Raw genomic sequence first — 20,739 nt, 5'->3', positions numbered from 1 at the left:
CATACAATAGTGGACAACAACTTCAAGGTTTGGGAACCTTTGGACAACATTCAAAGACCTCTCCAAGCGGCTGGACAGCAAGGAAGAGTGCATGAATTTCTGAACAGCACCTGAGTTATTGCTGGACAGCAAGCACGAATTGATTTGGACAACAATATTGCTGATCTGGGGAGTGCTGGACAGCAATCCCTTGGTCCAGAAATTTGGACAGCAACTTGGGGATGTTTAGGAACTAGAAAGAGAGCTATTGGGCGGAGAAATTGTGTTTAGGAGTTGGGGAAGACTAAAGGGGTGGCGGCTAGGTAGAAGGGGAGGGAAGAATTAGAGGGGATAATGTAAATTAATTCATAATGAGGGGAGAGATTAATGGGATGGAATTATTGTGGGATATTTGAATTGGAGAGAAAGGAAGGGGCCGACCATGCAAGGGGCTTGATTGGGGGATTTGATTGGATGAACTAATTAGATAGGAGAGAGGGTAGGGGGGCCAGCCAAGATAGAGGGGAGAGAAGTGTCCACATTTGTTGAATGCGGAGGGGCAATCAATGCTAATTGGTTTCAGATTTTAATCAATTCAGGATTGAAGGGGGTTTTCTAAAATAGGCTAATTAATTTAAGAAAGGATTTGAATTTCAAATTTATTTGGATTTGAATTCAAAAGCTTTCCAAAATTAACATAAACTAATTTAGGAAATAGGGAAATTAAGGAGGGAAAGAGACTAGGGGCCGACAGCTTGAGTTGGTGGTGGAATTTGGGTGATGGGGTTAGGCCGGTGGCGGTGGGGCTTATGGTTGGCTGGTGAAGGAGGAGGAATGGGTGGTGGTGCTCGCCCGAGAGAGAGGGAGGAGGGGAGAGGTGGTTGGCCTAGGGTTAGTGGAGATGGGGGTTTCAACTATGAGAGGGAGGAATGGATTTGGCCAGCGGTTTAAGGGGAAGAGGAGTTACTTCAATCTCTTCAAGAACGCTCAAGCTCTCTCAAAACACATAAATGCCGAAAATTCATAATATTATTCATCATCCCCTCAAAGGAGGAGGAGGCCTTAAATAGCTAGTACAATGAAGAAAGTACAAAAGAACAACTTGCCCCTAGGGCATACACATAACTAGGCCCTTAAGTGAGGGCAGAAAAGGAAAAAAGTACAATAAATCATAAACATAATAATCTAATACAATGATAATCAAAAGTAAAACGCTGCAATCATGGCCGTAGATCGATGGCTACGCCTCTTATAGACTCTCCAAGGTCAGATGTTCTCATCATCTTTGCTTGTAAAAATGCAATTCAATGACTTTAACAATGCCGATTTAATTGAATTATTAATGGTTCAGACAGTTCTCCTTGTATTTATATAGAAAGTCTTCTGAAATGTTTAAAAATGGCACACCCTTTGTTTATCACATAACAGAATGGACCATATTTTTATGTTAAATAATTTCCTACTTTTTTTTTATTGGTACATGGAAAAATGCAAGAAATTTTAGCAGGCTAAAAGGTGCGTCTGAGGAAAGTTAATTTGTCCTTTGAAATGTTTCAAACTATTATGCTTCATGCATGTACAATGATGTTTCAGTTCTTCAAGAGACCGTGGATGAATTTTTATTATGTGCATTTCATCTTTTCATTATGCTGGAGAAATTCCATTAAATTTGAATTATGCTAAGCCAACTGAATGGCTAAACTCCCCTCTGGGTTTTTTTTTTCCCTCTTAAATATTTTTCATCACCTTAAACCTTATCCGAAGAAGCTTCTTGTACTAGTTAAATTAAAATTTATTTTTCATTTTTGCAATGATGTTTTCTGCAGGAACGTTTCACAAAATCAGTCCTATTTGCTCTTTCTTTGCAATGCTATGCATACCAACCTTGTCTTGTTATCACAACATCAGATTCTCTTCCACTATGGCAAGCTGAGTTTGGCCGTTTGGCCCCATCACTTAATGTAGTAACGTATGAGGGTGACAAAGGTGTTCGGAAGATGATTAGGAATACTGAATTTTATGAGGAAAGTGGTTGCTTAATGTTTCAGGTGCTTTTGGCAGATCATGAAGCTATTAACGAAGTATGTGTTTTACTAATTTCTATTACTTCTGCATACGAATCTACTTCTTGAATAATAATTAAATACTTCTGTATTTATCCGTCCATATGCTTTTGTGCTAATAATGCCTTTTCTCATTTTCTTACGCAACTAGTGCATCTGTTGAAGTGTATGCACCCAAATTCATATTTTTTGAAGCCCCAAACTAGAAGTTAGTTTGAAATCAACATTCTTCAGCTCGGTTTCCTTTCTCATGGAGTTATCTGTTATCTTGACTATGTTAATTTTGACTAGAGAAAAGGACTAAAATGATTCCTCAACTCTTTGTGAGGGATCAAAATGGTCCCCAACTCTTTTGAGAGACAAATTTGGTCCCATAACTCTTTAAAATGAGACATTTTTTATCCAAACATCAAAGGTTGGAGTTTGTGGTGTTAAATGTAAGGATATTTTGGTCATTTTTTAATTAAAAATTTATTAAATATAATTTTCAAGTAATTATAATTTTTCTAAAAAAAATTATTAAACATTTCTTTAATAAAAAAATTAATAATAATTTTATTTTTAATTAGTCATATTTTATAAATATGATTGATAATAATATGCGTGACTAAGTTGAAAATAACATCTATTTGAATTTGATTTCTCTAAATCAATAAATATCATATTTTATAAATTATGACTAAATTTTTTGAAATTAAAATTAAAATTATTATTGTTATTTTTTAATTAAAGAAACATTTAATAATTTTTTTTTAAAATATAATTACTTGAAAATTATATATTTAATTAAAAAATGATCAAAATATCCTTACATTTAACATTATTAACTCAAACAGTGATGTTATGACTAAAAATATTTCATTTTAAAGAGTTGAGGGATCAAATTTGTCTCTCAAAAGATTTGGATTATTTTGGTTTCTCTCAAAAAGTTGTGGGACCATTTTGGTTCTTTTCTCATTTTGACTATCTTGTTTAACTGCATCCAAAATAGGGCTTTTTTATATGTTTCCTTCTCCCACGTTTTCTGTATTTTTTTGGCGTGCACACTCTGTTTTCTGTAGATGCATTGCCTGCCTTCTTGTACGGATTTAGGTTGCATGTGGCAAAATGGACTAATAGCTGCATATTTTATGAATTTTCAATGAAACTACTAGTTTATTATGAGACATTTCTTAATTTTTATTCGTTGGTTTTCTTGTTGTGTATTTGTTTCTAGGACTTGGGTGATATAAATTGCATTGACTGGGAAGTTGTGATCATTGATAAATGTCAGAACCCAAAGATGTTTAGATTTCTTGAACAACTAAAAAGTCTAAACGCAGATTTTAAGCTTCTTCTTTTTAATGGTCAAATGAAGGTAAATTACTTATTTTAGTGATTGATCCATTTCTATCGTTTTTCTTTTGGCTAATTTGTTCTTTTTGAATTTTCCAGGATAGCCTTTCTGAATACTGTATCCTTCTTTCCTTCCTCAGCAGTGGAGGAACCGTGGATGATTGTTTGGCTGACCTAAAGGCTGATACTAATGAAGCCCATGGTGCTCTTGCTACCGTGAAAGAGAAATTTGCACATCATATTGCTTATGAACGTAAAGCTGACTCATCTAATTTTGTGGAGTACTGGGTTCCTGTTCCACTCTCTAACGTGCAATTGGAGCAATATTGTGCAACTCTTATTTCAAATTCAAATGTTCTTCGTTCAAACTCAAGATCTGATGTTGTTGGAGCTCTTCACAGTATTCTCATTACTACCAGGAAGGTTGGTCTTTAATGTATACATGTGCTATCCCTTGGGTATATATTTGCCGCATGAAATTATGCGATGCCTATCTTGTTAATTTTGTAGTTGCATGCTTACCTATTAATCTGTTCAATATATCTCTTATTTACATATTCAAATTTTCTTCAATTTAGTGCTGTGATCATCCCTACCTCGTTGACTTAGAACTGCGAGGTTTACTAACTAAAGGCCTCCAAACTGTCGAATTTCTAAATGCTGAAGTGCGTGCAAGTGGTAAATTGTTCCTGCTGGATAAAATTCTTCAGGAGATGAAGACTCGTGGATTAAGGGTGGTGATTCTATTTCAGGTATGTAATAATCCATTGTATCTTTTATTCTCACTTTTTTCTTTGCTAATTTGCAATATATTCATCATGATTTGGTGTGTCTCAACTATCAAGCCTCAAACTTTGAATGTGTATCTTTGCTCTTCAATTGTTAGTTATTATTTTAATCTATTTTTATTTTCTGTTGAGTCATTTTACATGCTTAGCATACTTTTTAAGGGTAAAGAACCAATAAAACAGTAAATGTTAAAAATTACTTATGGCGAGAGACATCCTCAAATCCATTAATCTAGGCTGGGTCGAGCAGGACCAACCTTTTGTTGGTCGATGTGCACAAATGAAATCTGTGTGGGTCCTGTGGGAGAGTTGTGGGAGAGTTGTTGGGTTGAAGGGTGGCTGAATTGAGTATTATGAGAATAAATTGAGACTTAAACAAGGTTATGCATAGATTAATAATGCACCTTAAGTGTACCGTAAGTGTATAACAGCATGAATAATATAAACAATTATATGCTACAAATATCTTAAATATGAGAGAAAAGTGTATAACAAATAAAGAGTTAAAATAGGTTTATATGAAAATCGATTGTTCCCTAAATGTGTGTACTCAAACCAGTAATAGTCAAGTAAACTCAATGTTATATTAAAATTACTATAATTTGATGGGAAATCGATTTACCCTAAGAATTTTAGGCTATAAATAATGTTGAGAACCTGACAAGCTAAGAATGTAATAATATTTACACAATTGTAAAGAGATTGAGGGTATATAATAGAACAAGCCATAGGTATTGACACTTATAGTGGTTCAATTTTTCAGTTAAGATTGCATCCGCTCCCCAAACTCATCATTATAAAATTTTGTATTAATCATTAGCTTCTTCACGAGCGAAGCACAAATACTAACAATGGCATTAATACAGGCAGAAGAGCTGTCTTTGCACCACTTGTATTTCAAGGTTCAAGAAGCGAAACCTTTGCCCTCTCCAAAGATGAGGACAAACTTGTTGCAGGATGACTTTGAGTTAAGCTTTCTTATGCAACTAATATGATGTGTAATGTGATCGCATTCAAAAGAAATTATGTATTCACATATTGTAAGCCACAAAATTATTCAAGCACTTGTTTCATTTTACTATAGTTATAGACAATCTTGAGTAAAAAGCGATTGATAATGAAACGATCGAAAATAATTTAAGAAAATTAGCAAGCATTTGTAATTTAATGTTCATAAATTGAATTTTTAATGGGTTAGAATTTGAACAAAATCAAGAGGCCCTAATAAGGCGGTACAAATTATTTTAAATGAAATAATAATATGGACTGATAATACAAAAATATGAAAGTAAGTTCTCATGTAGATATAAGAAATTGACTGCGACTGGAATTAGACAATCACATTTGTGTCACACTTGAAGGAATCAAACATCCAATTTGAATTTTTAGATTGAAGCTCAAGTGGATTTTATTCAAGCCTAAGTTATTTTATATGTTTCATGACATCTATTGATAGGTTCATTATCTGCTAAGTTAATAGATAAGGTTGGCATAAGATACACTTAATCGAAACTTTAATTAAATTTAAAATTAATTACTGCATAATTTGAAACCTTCGCAAAATTTTATCTATTGTTGAATACACCTAAGCTTGTAAATCTTAATCTTATCAGTCAAAAAATGTAATTTCAAAATCTTGAACTTGCACAAAGTCATAAGCACACTTTCAAGCAATATAAACCACATGAAACATAACCAACAAGCTTCCATATGCATTGAAGAATCAAACCCTAAGATTCTCTTAGTGAAAGCCATAACTTCCACACCAGCCATATGCAATTGTATAATGTAAAATGGAGGCAACCACATCAACCAAAATAAAAGAAATATGTCAATCAATCACACCTAAAGCATATCTCACAAGAATAATTCTGGTAACCACCACCGAAGAATACCAATGCTAATTCCTCTGCTCAAAACAACACTTAATGGCATTCCAAACTCTACACCAATAACAATCCAAGCCAATCAATACTGTAATATCTAAATTAAAATTGAAATCATGCCTGCGTATCCTTAGAAAATGTTGTAGCCCTCTCTCGCCCAACATCACTTGCATGTTTTTTTAATTACAAAAATAATAAAATAAAAATATGCCAACTAATAAAAAGAGATTTGATCCGTTTATTCCTTGATGCTATGCTTTCAACTTCCTTGTAGGCCATTTTGAATCACCATTAGTGGAGATAACTCTAAGAATATAACTGAACTAGAAAAGAGATAGTAACATGTATAGAAGTTTGGGTAGTTAGCTATTGGAAATGAAGTCTTCTCAGTTGTGGATATGAAAAATTTGGAACCAAAGGCTTAAGATCTCGTTTGATGAAATTGATAAGTTTTTTGTTTCCAATTGAAAATGCCCTTGAGAAAGAATCTTTAAAAGTAGACAACACAAGACTACTTTCATGAAGGTATGCATGTTGAATGAAGAATGTTTAAGCAAAAGAGAAGTCATTTACCCTTAAATGAGCAAGCTTTTGGAACTACAGAGCACTTCTAAAAAAGATTAGCAAGTGATGGCACGAGGTGACTACAAGAAAGTTTGAAGGAACATGGATGCTTTTGGTTTTCTTTGGGATCAAAAGTTACTTTATGATAACATTTTGGTGGTTTTTAATTATTTGAGGCAGGGAGGAGCCTTTTGGAACTTAATATAGGAAAAGAGCTCCTACATAGGCTACAAGTTAAATTTAAACTTTTTTACCTTCCGATAGTAGTAGTTTGCATGAGGATCCGTGCAAGTATGATCAAAGGGCAGTCTATCATTTCATTTGTAACTTGGAGATGTGGAGTAAGGGACAAATCAAATCCTAGATCCACGCTTTTTAAAGGATTCAACATCATAGATAGTCAAGGGCTCCTGACATTGGGATTAAGAGAGCCTTTTGGAATCTTGGCTCCCAAGAAGGATGCCTGGTAGGGTCCAAGGAATATAGCTCTCTAAAAGTTCATGGGCTTCTTGCATATTTTTTTTGCGTGCTAGGCAGAGTGATCAGCTGAAATACATGTTAGGTTTTCAATCATGAAAATCAATATATGACCAACAACTTACTCATATTTGCTTGAGAAAGCTTTTAAAATGAACATAATTATACAATTCATGTTATCTTTGTTTGATGTTTGACAAAAGTGTATCTTATAGATTCTCCTGATTTATGGTACAGGGCTATAGGAAGTTAGCATACTTTATGTTAATATCCATTTATTTCTTTATTCGTTTTCATGACTCAAATAGCCATCTTAATTTTAATTGACCTTGTTTGAAGGTGGTATACTTTTTGTGCAGTGAGAGCTTTTATTAAAATGCAAGATGGATTTTACAAAATTGGTCCCATTATATGAAATTATTTATTTCAATTTTTGTTTGAGGGTGCTTTGGTTGACATATATTTTTTTCCCAGTTTGAGAATGTTTTAGGTGGCTTATCTACCAGTTTTGATTAAAAAGTTTGTGCCATGATTTATTGAATACAAAGAGGGGAAGTTTACGATTTTCCCTTATTGTACATTGTCTTTTCTTCTTGATTGTGTAGCAATCCTTCATTTAATGTCGTAATATGTGTCCAACCTTTATTTTTTATAAAGGTAGAAACAAAAGCGTTTTAAGCTAAGTGATCATGCATGCATTGGGTATTTTAACAAAAGGATGGAGTCTCCCTTTTCTTAATACTTGTGATTGATTTATCCTTCAGAACTAGAAAGTCAAGGCTGAACTACTAAGCTCTTTTTTGTCCTATTGTATGTGGAAAGAATGTAGTCTTTGTCTCGTATCCAGAAGGACCCATTACATTGATTCATTGGAATGTAAGTGAAAAAAGGACATGGGACTTCTTCAACAATCAGATTGTATTGCTTAATATGAAACATTTCAACTTTGTAGTACTTGTGTAATTGCTTTTGTCATCATTTGCATGCATGATATGCATTGTTGTTGTAGCTGTGTTGATGCTGCTATTGTTACTGCTTCTGCGTGTTCTTTTGTATGAGAGGTGGGGGGATTCAAGAAATGGGAGGAGATGATATCTTAGGTTTGTTAAACGAAGAACAAATAAATGTTGATAATGTAACATCTAAAAATTGATTCATATGATGCTTAGTTTATGGGGATATTAGTTAGTATAGAAGAAGCTTTTAAGAAATTAAACCCTATATTTAGCAAGTTTTTATTCTATATAATACTATTGTATGCAAAAATTTGTTTTAAGAAGAGCGAACAAAAGAAATGAGTTCTAAAATTCTTGCTTTGCATGTTCTTGTATTATGAGGCATGGTACTAACCATTAACCTTCACGTGTCTTGCAAACCAATATGATCAAATCGAACCAAAATGACAAGTTGACAACTAAACGATGCAGCATCACACAAATTTGGTTCAAGACGCATCGACTATAATAAAAATCACTCAAACGTGAAAAATGGATAGCTTTGATACATTTGAAGCATCGAAATTACCAAGAAATGACCTCTTGGATTGATTCAATTCAAGTTGACTAAAATGATAGACTAAGGACGTGAAGTATAACGAATTTGGTTCGTAGTGTCTTGACTGTAATCAAAATCTTCTAATGGTGACTTCTTTTGTGAAATAGACTACGCTAATGCGTTCGAATGTTGAAAATATCCAAAATAGATGCTCATATTATCCTATGCACTGCATGGAAGCAAAGACAAGATTTTTTGTGAGTGAGCTGATGACTTCTCAAGACAAAGGAGAATTGAGAATTCACCAGAGGAGTTAATAATATATTTATTTTGACTAGATTATTATTATTTGATTCAATTTAATTAAAAAATAAAAAAAGTTAAATCAATTGTTATCATCATGACCTCTCTTACTCATAGGCCTGCACATCTCCCTCATTCTCACTTGTTCACACGGTCTCCACTCGTGAAAGCCTTATACTTGCAGGAACCCTCTTCTAGCTTCCTTCAATCACAACTTTTAGCCTCTCTTCCTTCTAAAAACCCGCATAATCATTTATCTGCATGCTAACATTTCTTTTTTCTCTTTCCTGCCCTATCACTTTCTCTACTCACTTGCTGTTTCTCTCTCCACTTCTTCCTTCACTAAACACAATTTCTCTCTCCACTTCTTCCTTCACTAAACCCAATTTCTCCGATTGATGTAGGCAAGGGGAGGGGTCAAATCAAATCCTCATACTTGATTTTTGACTTCTCCAACTCATTAATGTCATGTAGAAGATTAGCTCATTATGAGCTGATTTTTAGTTCATTAAACATTGGCTTTTCTCCTTCCTCTCTTTTCTATAATTTATATTGCTTTTTCCTCTCCCTTTTGCCTCTTGGGCTGCTGCAGTTTTTCTGCTGTTTTCCTCCCTCAGTTTACTGCTTCCTCTTCGGATTGATGCTGGCCCTCGGTTCTCTGCCCCCTTTACTGCCGTGACTTCCCCCCTTTACCGAGAATTGATCTCCTGCTTTACCCGTGAAATGCCTCCTGGTTTCCTGTGCTGAAGCCGTGGCTTTCCCTTGTGATCTGCTATGACGTTTGGGATTTCTATAACAAAAAACTGCTGGATTCCTGTGTTTAGCTACTGGTTTTGTGGCCTTTTCCTTCTCTGCCTTGCTGCGACGTTTGGGATTTCTATCAAGAAGCTGTTGGCCTTTCATCTCCCCATTTATGTGTTGATTTGAAGTGGTTTTTTGGGCTGTTTTTAGACAGATTTCTGGGCAGAATTCTACAGCAGTTTTAGGTGCCTTTTGGCCTTCTATTTTAATTAGCTTTTAATTAAGTTTTAGTGGCTATTTGTATTCCTTTCTTTGGTCTATAAATAGAAGATGTTTTGTGGTTGTTTTAGGTGGTGATAATTATGATTTTTGGAGAGAAAAAGGTTTTCATTGGAAAAAAGCTTGAGAGCTTTGTTCCACTTCTTCTTCTACTTCTATGGAAATCCTGCGGGCTCTTTCTACCCTTCTTCTTGGCTTCGAATCTCTTTCGTCTCTCCGCAAGTATCCACTCCATTGTATCCTTCTTCTCTTGGAAAGCTTCTTTAGGTGTCTTATAAGCATCATTTGTAAGAGTCATTTGAGTCATTTGTAAGTGTCCAAGTTGTAATAGTTTTTATAATATGAAAGTTTGTTTTTAGTTTATTTGTCTATTTTATGTTTTTATTTTGTTCCTAGAAAGAGTGTTCTTTTTGTGATCACAAATTTGGGTCCCTCCCCAAATTTTTGATTGCATCACCGATCCACTCTTTCATTTGTGAAATTCAGACTTCTTTGTAGCATTCATAGTTGTGATGGAACCTCAAAAATAATCTGTCTCACACCCACACACACATTAGATTTATGCCAGGGCATTTTATTTTTAGCTGTAGTACTCTTTGAATGGAATTATTGATAATTGACTTAGGCTAAGTTCTACCACATTCTTTTTCTGTTTCTTTTACCTTTTACACCTTTTGCATTTCCATTGGTTCGATTGTGCTGGGTCAATTACTATTTCATAATTGGTCTAATTATAGTATGATAAAGTTAGATTTAAGTTGACATCAGATTCTTTAATCGTTAAGTATTCCTATACATCTTTATTTCAACTTAAAATGCAAACTCTAGACTCTAGAAGTTATATCTTCACTATATTTCCATTATTTTGTATAATATATCCAAGCTAATTTATCATTCATAGGCACCATATTTTTTTCCAAAGAATATGTAGTAATAAATTTCAATTCATGTCATAAACTGCTTCTTTGCTCTTTCGATTTGAAGATCATTATCTATTACAAATTCGCCATTTTTGTAATTTTTTTTTTCAAAATCTCACATATTAGATATCTCATATGCAGATGGCATAAACCAACATTATTCATTTTGAATTTCCTTTCTATAAATTTTTATTACAATTAAAAAAAGATCAGGACTCAATATTGAACTTGATTTAATTCTATTATGTTCTGAAACTTTTTGGGTGCTACTCGACAATTTCTAATAATAGGAATGCTCCATCATCAGCATCTTTAATATCTTCTAGTGAGTTAAATGCTCAATGAAAAAAAAAGCATCTTTAATATCTTCTAATACCTTTGAAACAAATTTTTTTTATTCATACTAGTTCTGTTCTTGGTGCATTCAATGATATGCCTTCTTAATATAAATTAAATGCATATGAGGATTATTTCCTTAATATATATATTTCATAAATTGCCTTTCAGCGTACATGAAATTTATTCTTTGATGCTTTGCATGTTTTCCATTATCATATCACATTACTTTATTGTATGATTCATCAACTAGGTTTTCATATAATTATCGTAATCCTTAAATTTGCTTTAGTTATTAAATATTTTCGCTTAGTTTCTTCTTCTCCTGTTTATTAACATCCTCCAAGCTTTTATTATTCCATTAAAAAAAATTGATAACCAAATTACTCCAATATCTTCCATAACTCTCTATTCTTTAGTATTTATTTGATTATTTCTTCTGAGCCAAAACATTTGCGATTTTTTTCTTCTTTAGAGCTATTCCAATCTTAAATTTTTTAGATCGTGCTAAAATATCTTATATAATTTAATAGCATAATAAAATAATATTTTCATTCCCAATACCACCAAATTTCCTTGTTTACAATATATTTGTGAACTCTTCTAAAACTTGTATGACAATCTTATTCATACAGTAGCTACTCTATACCATATAAAGTTTGGTTCACTTTGTATACCAATATGACTTTTTTAACAACTTAAGTTGGAAGATTAGAAAGTTTTCACCATTCAAACTTTAGTAATTTATTCTTGATAACAATTTCTTTTCAGTAACTTTACTTTAGCTAGTATTATATGTGTACAATTGCATTTTCTTTTGAAATCATCTTATAATCTTTGCAAAAAAGGATTTTTCCTTTTTCTTAGGGGTTGTTTGGTTGGAAGTAAAGTGGGTGTAAAGTATTCCAAATGCAAGAGTTTTGAAAATATTGGTGTTTGGTTGGATGCAAAAGAATGCAAAGTAAAGTAAATCTAGTGTATCATTTTAGTTCATTTTTGAGGTAAACTAAACTTATCCAGTTTTGAGCGAGAACTGTTTATACCGCAAAAAAGCTCGTTGACTGCCGCTGCCTCCCACCCGCCAATGCCACCTTCCGCCACTTGCCGTCAACTGCCACCGTTGCCAACCGTTTCTCGTCGCCCGCCACCGCTGACCACCATAGCCACCGCTTGCTATCACCCGCACCATAGCTGCCACTCGCTAGCCAGCACGACATCCACTTGTCGTCGACTGCCGTTTACCACCTTCGTTGTTGCACTTGTCCTATGTTGCTTGTCTTCACTGGCCACCACCCTTTGCTACCATCTTTAGGCTTTACAGTACATTCATATTCCTTCAAAAAAAAAAAAAAAAACACGCCTGTATTTACATTACACTAATCCAAAAAACTCCAAAGCATTACTTTTGCATTGCATTCGTTTTATATTGCATTACTTTTACGTTGCATTCCTTTTTTTTAACCAACCAACAACCCCTTACTAAAAGAGAAGGTTGTTTGTTATTTGGTAACTTTACTTTTAAAGGAACTAAGCGTTTTTCTCATTTCTTAAATTATGTGTTAGTTATGATCTCAGATCATATGCTATTGCATCGTTTTTTCCATTTCTTATACGTATAAATTTTGTCATAGCCTTTTCTATGTGAGCCTATATGTCCATTTATGTCACAACCAATAGTTGTTTTTCCTTTTTCTTTTATATTTGTAGTAGTTATAGCTTGTTGTTTCCTAAAAATCTTTCTTAAAATTATCTTTTATTCCAACTCAAGTGGCAAAACACTAAGTACGTTTATAATGTCCTCTTTTATTTTTATTTTAGTAAAAAAAATCTCTTTCAATAATCCTATTCATTTTATTTTGTCTGTCAAGTCTTAATTCACATCTATCGCAGTCCGATTCTTTTTATTAACTTTTTCAACTAATAAATGTACAACTTATTATAAATTTCTTCAATATTTTTTTATTTTTATCTTTTCATTAATTTTTTTGCAAACATTTGTATACTATATTTTATATTAAGGCACAAACAACATAATCAGAAAGAAAATATTCTATTTGAAAATTTCAGTTCTATAAGCTTGGAGGGAGCTTAATTACAAAATGGAGCTCTCTTAATTTTATTGAAGGGAAAGACATCTATCTAGTCTATTTATTGTCTAATCTAATCTACATTTTATGTACGTTTATAATTACTGCATTTTGTTGTCATTTTTTTTTAATCTTCCATTATAACAACAACAACAACAAGCTTTTATCCCACCATGTAAGGTGAGCTATATAAATCCTTTTTCTCCATTGTGTCATGTTAAAAATCAAATTCTCATCTAAATCTAATATAAAAGGTTATTTCTAATATTTTTTAACGAAGTCTTTTTAGGTTTACCTCTACCTAATGGAAATCTAATATATCTACTTTCATAACTAGGTCATCAGAAGGCTGTTGTTTTATGTGACCAAATCATCTAAGGCGACACTCTCTAATCTTGTCTTCCACTGGAGCTACTTGAACCTTTTCACGTATATGCTTATTTTGTATCATGTCTTTAAGAGTAAAGCCACTCATCCACCTGAGCATCCTCATCTCTATAACACTTAATATTATGCTTCTCTTTTAATGGCCAACATTTTGCACCATAAAAAAATCAGGTCTCACTACCATCTTATAGAATTTTCTCTTTAAGTTTGAGAGGGCCTTTTCTATCACACAACAAACCCGATGCATTCCTTCACTTCAACCATCCAACTTGATTTCTACTAATAATATCCTTATCTATTTCACCATGACTTTGGACAATAGACCCGAGATATCTAAAATGTGTACTCTTATTAATGTGTTGATCGACCAAAGTCACAATCCTCCTACTAGATCTATTATTATTAATATTATATTCCATTTGTTCAGTTTTAGATCTACTTAAACGAAAGCCTTTAGACTATAATGTTGACCTCCATAATTTAAGTTTACCTTCAACTTCCTCTCTAGTTTTATCAACAAGAAGAATATCGTCAACAAGAAGAATATCGTCAGCAAAAAGCATACAGCAGGGTACAACCTCTTGCAAATGTCTAGTGAGAACATCCATGACTAAAGCAAAAAGATATGGGCTTAAGGCTGATCCTTGATGTAATCCAACTGGAATAGGAAAATATTTGGTCAAACTAAATTATTTTTTAACACAACAGTTCTTGCATATATATCCTTAATGGCTTGAAATATAGCATTTATTAACCCTTTTTTATGTAGAACTTCCATAGCACTTATATTGGAACTTTATCATATGCTTTTTCTAAATCAATAAAAATCATATGTAGATCCGATCCTTCTTATTCTCTCTATACTTCTCCATCAAAACTCTCAATAAATGTTAGCTTCCATAGTAGACCTACCTGGCATGAATCCAAATTGATTTGAGAACTTGGTGTCACGCCGCTGCTTATGCTCCATAACTTCTCCATAATTTTAAAGTATGACACATTGACTTAATTCCTCTATGATTCACAGAAAAAAAAAAATAAAAAAAAAAAAAACAATCTTGTTCCATCACCTTTATTCTTAAAAATAGAAACCAAAACACTTATTCTCTACTCATTTAACATCTTTTTAGTCTTCAAAATAATATTAAAAAGTTTAGTAAGCCAAGAAATTCCTTCATCTCCTAAGCATTTTGACATCTCTATTGGAATATCATCAGGTCCAACAACTTTTCCACATTACATTTTTTTAAAGCCTCTTTAACTTCAATTTTACTAATACACCGATAAAAATAAAAATCTTTATTTTCATTTAGGGTTCTAAGGTCACTAAAGTCAATCATATTCTCACAATCTTCATTGAAAGTTTAGCGAAATATCTCATCCACCTTGTTGAATTTCTTCCTCTAATAAAAACACTTTTTGATCTCTATCCTTAATACACTTCGCTTGAATTAAATCCTTACTACTATCTTTTTGTTTACCTAACTTTTATATATATATATATATATATCACATTCCTTAGTATTTAATCTATTATATAAATCATTAAATGCTAAAATCTTTGCATTGCATATTGTTTCTTAGACTCCTTACTAGCCTCTTTATATCTTTCCCAATTATTAAAATTTTTACAGCAAAATCATTTTTTATAACAAATCTTCTGTTTTTTAATTCTTTTCTTGTGTATCTTGATTCCACCACCATCTATTTTTATTATTAATAAATTTTTCTTTTGATACTCCATGCATATCTTTTGCACCATTCTTAATATCACTGGCTACTTTTTCTCATATAATATTAGCTTCCTCGTGCACATACAAAATTTTAAGATCTAGAATCTCACTCTCCAAAATATTTTTATGAATAGTTTTTAAATACCCCCATATAATCATAGAATAACGATTTACTTTATTTTTTATTTTCTGTCTCGTCAACTTAAAGTATAAAACTAATAAGTGATGTTGGGTACATAAACTTTCACTCGGAATAATTTTACAATCTTTGTAATCTAAATTATCTATTTTTCTTATAAGAAAACAATTAATCTTAGTTTACTATATCCATTCTTATAAGTAATGAGATGTTCATCTCTTTTCTTAAATAAAGTTTTAGCAATTACAACATGATAAGCTAAAGAAAAATCTAATATGGTCTTATCATCTTCATTAGTTTCTTCAAAATCATAGCCACCACGAATGCTTTTAAAATCATCCACCTCTCTATGAACATGTCCAATTAAATCTCCTCCTATAAAAACTCTTTCTTCAAGAGGTATATTTTGTATTTATTCTTCTTGGTCATTTCAAAATTTTAATTTTGAATACAAATCCAAACCTACTTGAAGAGCATTGGCGCTTATAATATTAATAATCTTAGTATCAACAAATTTTAAAGATATAATTATATCTCCAATTCTATTAATTTTTATAACATTATCATTAAAACTCTTATCTATAATCACACCTACACTCAATGTTTAAAATTGCGTATTCGGGTATTCAAGCCTCAATAAGGCGAGGCGTAAGCCTCAAGACGTTTTGAGACGTAAGCCTCAAAATCAAAAGATTGCGTAAATATAAAATGATAAATTTTTTATATACAAATGAGTGAATAATATAAAATATAAAAAAGCATAAGATATGAAGTGTAATCAAAATATCTCAATAATAAGACAACATGAAATATAGTTCAACTCAAAATTCTATCTTTCCCAAATCCCAGTATTCTTTTCATTAACATATAATTCCAATTTCCAAAAATAAATAGCAATGACATATCACATAAGAACTCATAAGTCATCAACACCGTCATCACTAAGGGGTTCTTCATATAGAGTCCAATGTCGGGCATTTACTTCAAGATTTATGTAAGTTTTAATATATATAGCGTGAGACGTAAGTCTCATGCCAGTGAGGCGAGGTGGGCCTCAACCAAGTTGAGGCGCAAGCCTCATAAAAAAAACTTGAGGCGTAAGCATCGAGGCGTTTTTTACTGGAATTGCACAAAGGCGGGCCTCAACGAGAGCCTCATATTGCGCAATTTTAAGCCATGCCAACACTACTTCTAGTATGACTCCTACCAAAATACCATAATTTAAATCCTAAACTATCAATCTCCTTAGCCTTCTCTCCAAACCATTTAGTTTCTTGAATGCAAATAATATTTATCTTCTTATGAATCATAATATCTATTAATTCTATTAATTTGCTCGTAAGTGAACCTATATTCTAAGTTCCTATCCTAATTTTAGTTTCGTTGACTAGCTTTTTTAACCACATCCGTCCATGATGTGGGAATCCTTGCCTATTTAACACTGTAACCGGGCGCCGTTGCAGTGACCCTTACACACTTGTCGCTGTAATCAGGCCATACAATGCGTCGCTTTCAGGGAATGGCCTAGCATTAACACAATGTATTAAAGGAAAAGAGAATATTTATCAACTTTTTGCTTTAAAACAGCCTCATGCAATATAGCGTCCAACCTTTCAAATTATTAACTACTAATCTATTTTGAAATTCTTAAGTAGGTTTTAATTTCTAGAATTGTTTTCCCATGCATTGCATGAGGTTGCTTTCTTGCGAGAACTTCATTTTGTCATATTTGCTCTTTTCTTGTGGGGTTACATACTCCAACAAGACAATCAGGCTGCTTCATAGTGCCAAGGGGTCATGAGATGATGACTTGGCTTTTACATAGTAATTCGTTTTTCTGATTGGACAATTCGGTTTCCCATTGCTTTGGCTCCATTATTTAGCAATGGAATGTATACAAATGTTGCTTTGGCATCTCAATGACTGCAACTTTTTTTAAGCAGGTTTGACTAACTACCTTTTGTGATGAAAGTCTCTAGGTGGACCTGGAAAAATTTCTCTCGGTGATATTTTGGATGATTTTCTCCAACAAAGATTTGGTGTAGACTCGTATGAGCGTATTGAGAGTGGATTGATCCTGACAAAGAAGGTGGCTGCTATGAAGATGTTTAATAACAGGGAAAGTGGGAGATTTGTATTTCTGATTGAAAAGCGTGCTTGCCTTCCAAGTGTTAAGCTCCATTTTGTTGATGCCGTAATCCTATTTGATAGTGATTGGAATCCATTGAATGACTTAAGGTCTCTGCAGAAAATAAGTATGGAATCACAACATAATTGCATCAAGGTATTTCGTCTTTATACATGTTTTACAGTGGAAGAGAAACTTCTAATGTTTGCAAAACAAGATACTATTCTTGATAGTAATGTTGAAAATATAAGTCGAAATATTACCCACTCATTGCTTGGTTGGGGTGCTGCTTATCTATTTCGGAAACTTGATCAGTTCCATTCAAGCTCTGAAACAACTTGTATTTCTGAACCTTCATTTGACACGTTATGTTTGAATGATGTTATTTTGGAAATACTATCCGAGTTGCCGGGAAAAGTTGAAATCACTGGAACTGCCCCTCACTCTATTCTCATGAAGGCCCAACAAATTGGAGCAACATACCCAGGAAATATTGTTTTGGTAGGCGAGAAGGAAGGGAACTCTTTGCCTGATAATGATACGCCAAGTTTTTGGCCAGGATTGTTGGAAGGTAGATATCGTAGATGGATACATATATCTGACCGTACACAAAGGATTCGTAGGAAAGTTCACAATTTTGATGGATTTGTAAAGAGGAATGAAGCCGAAAGTGAAACAAAGAAGCGCCGAAAAATCAACATCGTGGATCCAGTCATGCCATTAGAATGTTCTCGGGAAAAGGGAGTTTCATCTAAAGGTATATTCATTGTATGATTTTATAGTACCTTAATCTGAATTTTTGAGCTGACAAGCTTCCTTTGCATGCATTCCTATAATAAAGCTCTTTTCTCATCTTCAAGTTTACATCCCTTCCCCTGATTTGTAACCCAGCTAAGGATAAATTGAATGAGATTGGAAGCAGAAACAATTGTTTGTAGTGGTTTGACTTGTTTGTTCCTTGAATGACAACCTTCTATAGCATACCTGTTAATATATTTTACTTGGTTAACTCATATTTCAGTGGGTGTTACAAATCTGCAGATATCTCAGATGCTCAGAAATCTCGCATTGTTGAATCTGAAGATAGGGAACCAAAGCTTGAAGAACAAAGAAGTCTTCTTAGGTTACTTCGTCCGGAGTTATTGAAACTGTGTGACATTCTCGGGCTACCAGTATGTATTTCAGATAATTTCTTATGATGTATCTCAGAAAATGAATCTCTTATTATGATTTTTTTTGTTCAAACTGCAAAGCTGAGTTAGTAATTTATTTAAATGAATAAATCTCGTGTATCACTATTATATAACTTGTATGTGGGTAATTTTAGAACTCTCATGTTAAAGCATGTTTGATTTTGTTAATATCAGGAGATACTAATAGCAAAAACATTAACAAGTCAAATCAAATAAAATATGAAAAATGAAATTTGAGCTTTTTTTAAATTCGAATATTATTATATTTATAGGAGCACCCGGATTGAAGAGTTTATGGGCTGTCACAATAATTCATACTCCGTAGATTTTCCTGTTTCATGATTTAGAAGATACGACTTGTTGTAATACGAGTAATTTGTCTTTTCTGTAAATAATCCTCCTATTATATTCTATAAGTAAATGGAATAAAGGTGTCTCCCATAAAATTTCGATATGTTATCAGTGCAAGCATTCTCATGACTTGATTGTTTCCTCGCTATCTTTGACAACTTGGCCGTCTCCTTTGACTCATGATTCGTTCTTCAACCTTGTGCAAGTTTTGATTTCTACAGAGCTGCAAGATCCCAACCTCTTCTGCTTCATGACTGCATCGAACTTAAATTTCAACCACTAGAATCTATCAATTCAAATGCTGACTCGTTGATCGCCAGGAATTGCAATAATAATCATCGCAATTGCTTGGAACCAGCCACTACTGCTCCACTGACCGCCACTTTCAACCCTTCATCGAGCATTGATCTCTTGTAGTCGTGGATCCATTGATCAATATTTCCAGCATGATCAACATCTAGTACAGTCAGGGCTAGATTGTCAAATTTTGCCAGTCAGTCTACAGTTGGCTATCTTTTGCTCTTATCAATGGCATTTTCTATTATTCCATTCTGTAAGTGGCATCATTATGTCTTTATCTTCCATACGACCAAATATGTCATGGCCATCGGAAGGTATAACTTGTCTTTTGAGGTCACCTCTTGTTCAGGGACACTCATTCCATGTTTTATTGGTGAATATGAGATCAACCATCTTCCATCACTGGATCTGAATTAGTAATAATGTATAACTATGAGAAGAGTAGAGATGATGAACTCATTAGGGCAATGTTGAACCCAAAGAAAAAGATCCCATGTTTAGAGTCTTGGAAATTAGAAAATAATATGATAATGTCTTTACTTGTCAATTCTATGATAAATAATATTGGGTAAAATTTCCTTTTATTAAACTCCAAAAGAGATTTGGGATGAAACCAAAGAAACTTACTCCAGCTTTGAAAATATATTAAATTGTTTTTTTTTTTGAAAGTATTCTGTTACACCGGCCCAGGAGGGGCCGGCTGGACCGGTCCAACCTGGACCGGTCCTAGTCTACAGCCGGCGGAAGCCAGGCAAAAGGGAGGGGGCGGACAAGCTAATGGGCCCCACTTGGGCTTAACGCGAAATTGAGAGGGAAAATTTGAATGAAAAGGGTGTTTTAGGTAATTTGTAATTGTCCGTTTGTCTTTAATTAGGAGTTATGATGAGAATTAGGCTCATCTTGAATTTGAATTAGTTTTGGGAGATCTAGGGTTTGTGTTCTTGGGCTCTTGGCGTTGCCGAAGATTGTGGAGAGTTTTTCCTTTCTCTCGAATTGAAGGAAAGTTGTATTTTGCAAGTGCTTTTCATCCTTTATTGAAATAAAAGTGTTTGTATCGTTTTCCTACGAATCTCCCTACATCTTTCTCTCAAATTTTCTGGAGTTTTGCTGTTTTTCTGCTGTGGACAGCAATATTCGCTTGGATCTACTTTGGTTTGGGTGAGAAACACTTGGAAATCCAAGAGTTTCCTATCAAATTGGTATCAGAGCGAGATCAGGACGGTGGAGGGCTGTTTTTTCCACTGTTTCGCTGCAGA

General features: G+C 33.4%; 1 protein-coding gene across 7 annotated transcripts in view; it reads left to right on the top strand.

Annotated features, from left to right (window-relative positions):
- LOC110102857 overlaps positions 1-20,739 on the top strand; it is an 82,939-nt gene that overhangs the window by 36,280 nt on the left and 25,920 nt on the right. For all 7 annotated transcript variants that reach the window (XR_002303887.2, XM_028693282.1, XM_020831346.2 and 4 more), the window contains 6 exons: positions 1,806-2,060; positions 3,259-3,399; positions 3,477-3,800; positions 3,956-4,129; positions 17,484-18,396; positions 18,681-18,811. Coding sequence is in view for 6 of the 7 variants with exons in the window: in XM_028693282.1 (XP_028549115.1) it covers positions 1,806-2,060; positions 3,259-3,399; positions 3,477-3,800; positions 3,956-4,129; positions 17,484-18,396; positions 18,681-18,811 (1,938 nt within the window). In the remaining variant the exon portion in view is untranslated. The remainder of the gene's footprint in view (positions 1-1,805; positions 2,061-3,258; positions 3,400-3,476; positions 3,801-3,955; positions 4,130-17,483; positions 18,397-18,680; positions 18,812-20,739) is intronic.

Source organism: Dendrobium catenatum, unplaced genomic scaffold, assembly GCF_001605985.2.
Source record: "Dendrobium catenatum unplaced genomic scaffold, ASM160598v2 fragScaff_scaffold_249, whole genome shotgun sequence".
In the NCBI taxonomy this organism is placed as follows: Eukaryota; Viridiplantae; Streptophyta; class Magnoliopsida; order Asparagales; family Orchidaceae; genus Dendrobium; species Dendrobium catenatum.
This window is presented reverse-complemented; position numbering and strand designations above follow the sequence as displayed.